This window comes from Psilocybe cubensis, chromosome 6 (genome assembly GCF_017499595.1).
Source record: "Psilocybe cubensis strain MGC-MH-2018 chromosome 6, whole genome shotgun sequence".
Classification (NCBI taxonomy): domain Eukaryota; kingdom Fungi; phylum Basidiomycota; class Agaricomycetes; order Agaricales; family Agrocybaceae; genus Psilocybe; species Psilocybe cubensis.
In genome coordinates this window covers 259,591-266,966 of record NC_063004.1, presented here as the reverse complement: position 1 = coordinate 266,966, position 7,376 = coordinate 259,591, and the positions used below count along the sequence as shown (strand labels likewise).

Genomic DNA, 7,376 nt, shown 5'->3' with positions numbered 1-7,376 from the left:
AGTTGTCTGGGTGTCTGAAAGTCTGTAACCAGCCAGGTAAGCTCAGGAGTCGCTCCATATGCATAGCAGATAACGCACGCAATCCTTCTAGGGTTGTACAATTGCACAATTGTGCGTGAATCGACGAGGATCAAGCCCGGCGAACGAGCAAAACGAAAGGAATGAACGTAAGTTGGCGATATATTTTGGTATTGGGATTACGGCTGCGGTGACCTCGGAGCTTCAGGGACGAGTGGTAGGAATCCAGACGTTTTTTTCAGCCCGTTAGTGCGGAAGATCGGGAGGAGAAGGAGGTTGGGAGAGGGTGATGTGAGGTGAGCCATACATTTCGAAAATCGAGTTCGAGTATTGCTGGGTGGGTCGTAGGATACCTATAGATGTACCATCTGCACAATGTGAGTAGTAGGATTGCCAATGAAATGTGTTTTATGTGTTTTTCAAGCATTCACGTTCGGGTGAAGATATCTCTCTGTAACATTTCCAAATACCCATCATCTCAACTCACATCTCTCAAAAGTCAACCACTGGATGTACCAGTATGCCAATATCTCCACTCTCTCTCATTTCAACGTACGTACAACAACTACAACGGCATTCGCAATATCTACTGAAGGAGAACTACGTCCACATGCAACGTTCAACAAAATTACAAAACGTAAGTTGCCAATTTTTTCTGTGAAATTTGGTATTATTATTACGGCTTCGGCGACTTCGGATGCTTCAGGGGCGAGTGGTAACAATCCAGAGGTGTTTTTCAGCCCGTTAGTGCGGAAGATCGGGAGGAGAGGAAGGTCGGGTGAGGTGAGTGATACATTTTTGAAAATCGAGTTCGAGGGTCTTTGGACAGTTGGGTGTAGTGTATTCTTAGGGGTACTTACTATTCTAATGTTTGTAGTAACATGGTTATGGTGAATGAAATGTGTTTTTTGCTTGTTTTCACGCATTCGCGTTCTGCAGGAGTCCTCGAGTGTTCACATTTTCTTTTTCAACCATCCCCGTCTCAACTCACACTTTTCCAAAGTCAAGCAGGCATGTAATGGTATACCAATATCTCCACCTACTCTCAATTAAACGTACGTACATCAATTACAACGCCATTCGCAATATCTACTGAAGGAGCACACATACCAACGTACAGTAAACTACGAAGGCCTTCTCAATATACCTGACAGGACCCTTGATCGGACCAGACCCGAGCCGAGAGCCGAATAGACTAGCCAGGTGTTTCTAGCGTTTTGAACGGGTGTGTAATTGTGAATTTGGGCGGGAGGCGAGGGTGTGTCATGTCATGTTGTGGATTTGGTTGTTCGATTGGTATTCAATGGTTTGTACTTTTGCTGATTGATTTCTGTAGTGCAGGGTTAGAGTATACAATATATCCAGGTGTGTATATTACTTTAAATCGACGGGAATTTGGAGAGAGTTGCGAATCGCTGTGTTTGTTAGATTTGGCGTGATGTGTTTGTAGGTATTCATTTTATTGCACTCGACGAGCCAGACATTATGAAAACAGAATAAGACACGATAGATAAGATAGATATATCACTCTAGGTAGCTATACAACTACCGCGCATCGCAGACATGGTCCGGATGCGCCAACACTCGTATTCGCAATATTTTCATTCACTCCGCATTTCCGTCTTCCACAAAAATTCCAACCGTTTCAGCCTATTATTCACGTACATAACCGTTACGAGATGACTCACAGGGGGCCAATGGAAGCCGGAAAAACGACGTACATGCAATTTCGCGTCGAGGGAAGGTGCGAGGAGAACAATCTCCGTTGAATTGGATTGCTTACCCTGTGATCGCGGGAGCTTGCAGGGACATTGAGAGATGCTATGCAGTGCTGGGATGTCTATCTGTGAGCAGTTTGAAATGTGTAGTTCAAAGAAAACAACGAAATTCGCTGTTTGGTGTACATTGAACCAAACGTGATGTATTTGTTCATTCCCAACGTTTTGTGTTGCTCTTCGCATCGCAAACCGTCCAACCCCTATTCAGAACACAGTTCCAGTCAGTATTAGCCTCAAAAACCTCTCGAAAACGCGTAGAATTGCAAGATCTTACCAGGCGCTTCCCGGGGACAACGTCTACGTGGCCGCTGCAAACGCAATTCAAAGGTCAGTTCGCCGCTGAATATCGTTACGAAAGGTACTAGAAGCTTACGTGAACGGTTAATTAACAAGGTTGGGCTGGAAACAGCGTTATTGTGGAAGGTGGATGGCGTATCGGGGTGCGAGGAGAAGGAGGTGCCGTATGTGCCCGAATGATTTCAATGTCGCTCATAGCCATGTTTCGGGAGCTTCTAATAGTCGACTGAGGATGATTCAGAGGTCTAGGATTGACATCTTGACCTCATTCAGCGGCGCATTTGGGTGTACAAAACAGCTCTTTGTGGAGAACTCACCGACACAGCGCAGATACAAAAATTCAATCGCAGACTCGTCACACCTATCTCTTGCGCGTACGTTGGAAAGATATGCTAGTTTGTTTTGGGGTGTTGTACTGTGTTGGAGTAATTACATTGCGTAGAAGTATCTAGAGATCGGTGCGAGTAAATCTCGATTTTTAGCTCGAGGGGTGAGTCGAATTTCTCATTACCTCATTTCAAACATGCCTAACTCGAGCTTACAGCCTATTCGAATGATATTTCCGAGTGCCTTGTACGCGAATCTGGCCTGCGTCGATGAATCGGAAGACGGGAATGTTGGTTCAAGTCGCCACGTGGCAACGTTGTCCTGAGAGTCAGAGGGCGAGAACGACGTTTTTGGGGGTATTGTGTGGGGTTATCGGTACGTCAGACTGGATGTGGGAGTGATATGGATAGGTGACGTCGTGGTAGAAGCAAGTGCGGACTCACGGGCGCCTAATTTGAGCTCCGCCTGTTGGTTCTGTCACCCTTTGACTCTACGTGTGAACCTTGTCTGCGTTTTGTGAACATATTTAATGTATTAATTAATAGGTCGTCAAAGAAAATAGGGGACTGTGACAAAATCTACCCCGTGGAAGCGAATGTGAAGCGTATTGCTGTCTTGGGATTTCGTGGGCGTTGAGTGAGTCGTCGGTTACTGAAATCTCATTACTCAGCTCAGGTGTTCCTGAATGCGACCCTGAATACGTTAATGCAGCCTAAAAATCGAATATTTGAGCTTCGAAAACCAACGATCTGGAGAGATTTTGCGAGTCGGATACCCGATCTGACTGAGGTCCAGTAGTTTGGAACGACATGAGGTCATCGCGTCAGCTAAATGGTGATTGCCTTGCACTAGCTGCTTGGGTCGCGATGCGCGAGTCTGCGCAGTGACGAGCTACTGAGTCTAGGGGTCAAAATTTTTGGATTGTGGTGGGTACAAGAATTGTAAAGCATAGGAAATGATACATACCTGAGTTTGATGCACCAAGGACGGGAAGCATAGCTTCATGACAATAAGAACGCAGTGGACTTGATTGAAAAGGCCGGAACAGGAGACCGAGACTGAAATTTCGCATTTGATGTACAAAGGACGGGGAGAGCATGATTTATGATAATGAGAAAGAACAGGCGATTGGGGAAAACAAGCAGCGGAGTTGAATCAAAAGACCGGGATAGGAGACCGCAACTGAAAATTTACATGAGCCAATTTTAGCTTGCAGGTATATTGGACATCACATTCTAGTTTGGAAACGGGGGCAACGGGCAAATATTGCGTGACGTTGAATAAACTAGAAGCATTAGGGAAAAGGATATAAAGTGAAGTGGGTTTTGGGGAACCCCCAACGTGTATCCCGTCCTTATGCTCCTGCATTTTTTATTCGATTTTTGGAGTTCCCGCGAACCTGTATTCTATCGACAGTGTCTACCTATGGAGCCGCAAGTTTTATTCGATTTTTCGACGTCCGGCGAGCAAGGTGTGTTACCTAGTACACTTAATGGGCCACCACTTATCTCTTTACACAGCTCTCATCTGCCGCCGTGCCATGAAACCAACGTACGTGTCACATCTAGTCGTTGGCTTGAGTTGTCTTCCATAGACGGAGTCGATGTTTGGACATGCCGCGCAGTTATTTTTTGATTTTTGGATGTCCGGCGAGCAAGGTTTGTGCTTTATTTGCTAGAGTTTGTTGAGCCACAGCTTACCATCTACACAGTACCCGCCTTTGCACTTTTTATTCGATTTTTGGAGTTCCGGCGAGCGAGGGTTGTTGCACAACAAGGTGTGTTACATAGTTTGCAGACCCGAGTACTGACTGAGCTTTTCTCAACAGACGTTTGAAGTCCCGTTAACGCCTCGCACTATTTTCGATTTTTGGACATCCGGCGAGCGGCGTCAAATTAATGAACAACAGCTTACCAGTGCCGTGGAATGTCGTTGCACATTTTTTTCGATTTTTGGAGTTCCGGCGAGCGAGGGTTGGCTGCCTGGTGATGGGTAGGTGTGTTGATTGTTGAAGTTCACATTAACCCTCTTGCAGTTGTTATTGCATCCGGCGAGCGGTGTCGAGAGTGGTTACTGTCGGGCATGTATTTCGACTTTCACGCGGTTTTTTTGATTTCTGGACGTCCGGCAAACAAGGTATGTACTTTGATTCATGGACTTGATGAACCGGCACTTACAACCATTACAGTACTCACCTGCCGGCATGTATTTCAACTTTCGCGCACTTTTTATTCGATTCCGGCGAGCCAGTGGATGAGTTTGGAGAACAAGGTTGTAGACAACGCCGAACGAGTGCTGAGATTTCTTCGACAGACCTCGGTAGACTTCCCACAACCGACTGTTCAATTTTCGGACTTGTGGAAAACTCAAACAGGTACGTACTAGATAGGTAGATAGAGCAGAGGCGGACCCTGCTGGCCTTCGGGCGGGGCTAACCTCTGCTTGTACGATACCAGAACACGACTCGAAAATTCAAAAAACTTCTATCTCATTTGCTCAGGGTTGTCTCAATAAGGTATCTAATGCCATATAAAGCTAGTATCTTCTCGTAAAATACATCACAACAGCGAGCCATGTATATCTGGCAGCACAACGTATATAAACCAAAGAAACATTGTTCAAATTGCAATACACGCTCGGAATCCATAGGGGCTTAGCCAAAGCAACAGAAGCTCAAGGAGAGACAAACAGATAGCCAACTCGTCGCAGTCAGGAGGTGCAGCAGCAGCAGTATATTTGAGAAGAAGAGTCAAAAGTGGATCATCAATCAAAATCAAGAAAGAAGCGGTATCAAGTGAAAAAGACTAGGTAAGAAAAAAAAAAAAAAGAAACCGAAGAGCATTCCACCGGCATTAACACATGTTCATTATCCACAACCAACCGGAACAAGGTGAAAGAGAAGGTGCGAGGTGCGAGTATAAATGATATTCAAGACCCTCCCTATCCTTGTTGAAGTTCCTCCCTACCTGACCTCACCCCACCCCTCCCTCGCTCCACCTCCCATTTTCCTCCCTGCACATTCACCCACCCCAATTCAAGCATCCAAGGATCTCGGAAAGAAGAGTGAAAGAGAGTCGTCAAGGAAGAAAAAAGCAAAAAAGGAAGAAAGAAGAAAGAAAATAGAAAGAAAATGGTAGAGGGATAAGGGATAAAACAAAAGCTAGGCCATCTACAACACGATGCAATGGTGGCTCTTCTTGCCCTTTCCTCTGCTGAGCAGTGCGGCGCGGGTGGCGTACTGGAAGACTTCGCGGACGCCTTCACCCGACTTGGCGGAGCACTCGAGGTAGTGCTTTGCCCCGATCTTCTGGGCGACTGCCATACCCTAGAAACATTACAAGATAACGATGGGTTAGTACCAAGTTCGAATAAATAAAAAAGGAGTATAAAAGAATGATGCATAAAAAAAATAATGAGATTTATATTGAAAAACGGCGTCAATGTCGGTGGCAAGGGGGATCACAATGTGGATAAGAGAAGCATGACAAGATGACGATGGTTAGTACCAAGTTGGAATAAATAAAACATGATGCATGGAAAAATAATAAAATTTGGATTGAAAAACGGCGTCAATGTCGGTGGCGACGGGGATCACAATGTGGATAAGAGAAGCGGGAACGAGGCAAGGGTGATAAACAGGACATCAAAAAAAGAATGCCGTTATTCAGATTCGAACGAAGCGCAAAAATGTCACAAAAAATGGCGCTCAGATAAGGGGTCGGGGCGTGTACACATCTCGCCCCTCATCACACCAAGTCGTACGAAAACAAGAAATGTGATGTAGGAAAAAGAAAAAACAAGAAAAACGCACCTCTTCGGGGGTTACGGGTCGCTGGCTCGTCTTCCTAAGCTCCTCAATCACACGGGGGTCACGTCTGAGATCCTTTTTGCAGCCGACAAGAATGATAGGCAGGCCGGCACAGAAATGCATAACTTCGGAAATCCACTAAAAAGCAGGGAACCACAAAACAACGACATTAGCAAATTGCCGTATCCGATGTTATCCCCAAAAAAATGTAGGCAGGGGGAATGACAGAAAGGCAAGACACACCTTCTCCTGGACGTTATCAAGCGAATCGGGGGAGTCGACGGCGAAGCAGATGAGGATGACATGCGAATCAGGATAACTGAGAGGGCGGAGACGATCGTAGTCTTCCTGGCCGGCCGTATCCCATAGAGCAAGCTCCACGTGCTTGCCATCGACCTCGACATCGGCAACGTAGTTCTCGAACACGGTGGGCACATAGACCTAGAGTTAAACGCCAGTAATATCAGCCTTCCACACCTCGGACGAAGCCGCCAGGGATTCGCTGGAGCTGTCTAAACACCCCCCAAGACGGTGCAATAAGGAGCAGCAAGCCCCACACCTCGGCTGGCTGACCGGCGGCTGACAATGTACGTACCTCTGGGAATGTGCCTTTGGAAAACACGATCAACAGACAAGTCTAGACGGGCGACGATGATCAGCATGCAAGCTGACGTTCTCTAAGCTGGTCAAAAGCCAACCATACCTTTCCGCAAGCACCATCACCAACGATGACAAGCTTCCTTCTGATTTCTGACATGGTTCTCGGGGAGGTTGTGCGGTGGCAGCGGCGACTTGTGGGTTTGTAGTTGTGCTGGAAGCGGGGCTGGCGACGAGCAGCGGGGGATGGTTGTGAGCAAAGCGTCGACGAACGTATGGTACCACGTTTTTAAGCGGAACTTGAATTCGTACAAGAGGGCCAGGATTACGTAACTCCCCTGCCCCCTGCCCTGTGCGTGTGAACAGGCGCACCGCCTTGGCGCATCACACCGCCTCTCCGGTGCCTTGCCGCTGTCGTAATAAATACCTCGATTGGAGAGAGATGCGAGTCATCGTTGGACATGATTTTACTCACCTTATCTTACAATGTTGTTTGTTATACAGTTTCAATTATCTTACTGCTAGGTTGAACGAACGTGGTCGAAAATTAT

General features: G+C 46.6%; 1 protein-coding gene across 1 annotated transcript; it reads right to left on the bottom strand.

Annotated features, from left to right (window-relative positions):
- Nucleotides 1-5,589: 5,589 nt before the first annotated feature.
- On the bottom strand, nucleotides 5,590-6,985 carry JR316_0006643 (GTP-binding protein rhoA; the record flags this gene model as incomplete). Its single annotated transcript, XM_047892389.1, has 4 exons — nucleotides 5,590-5,745; nucleotides 6,232-6,366; nucleotides 6,472-6,669; nucleotides 6,932-6,985. 4 exons carry the CDS (start codon nucleotides 6,983-6,985, stop codon nucleotides 5,590-5,592), a joined length of 543 nt encoding a protein of 180 aa, XP_047747671.1.
- Between the last annotated feature and the right edge of the window lie 391 nt (nucleotides 6,986-7,376).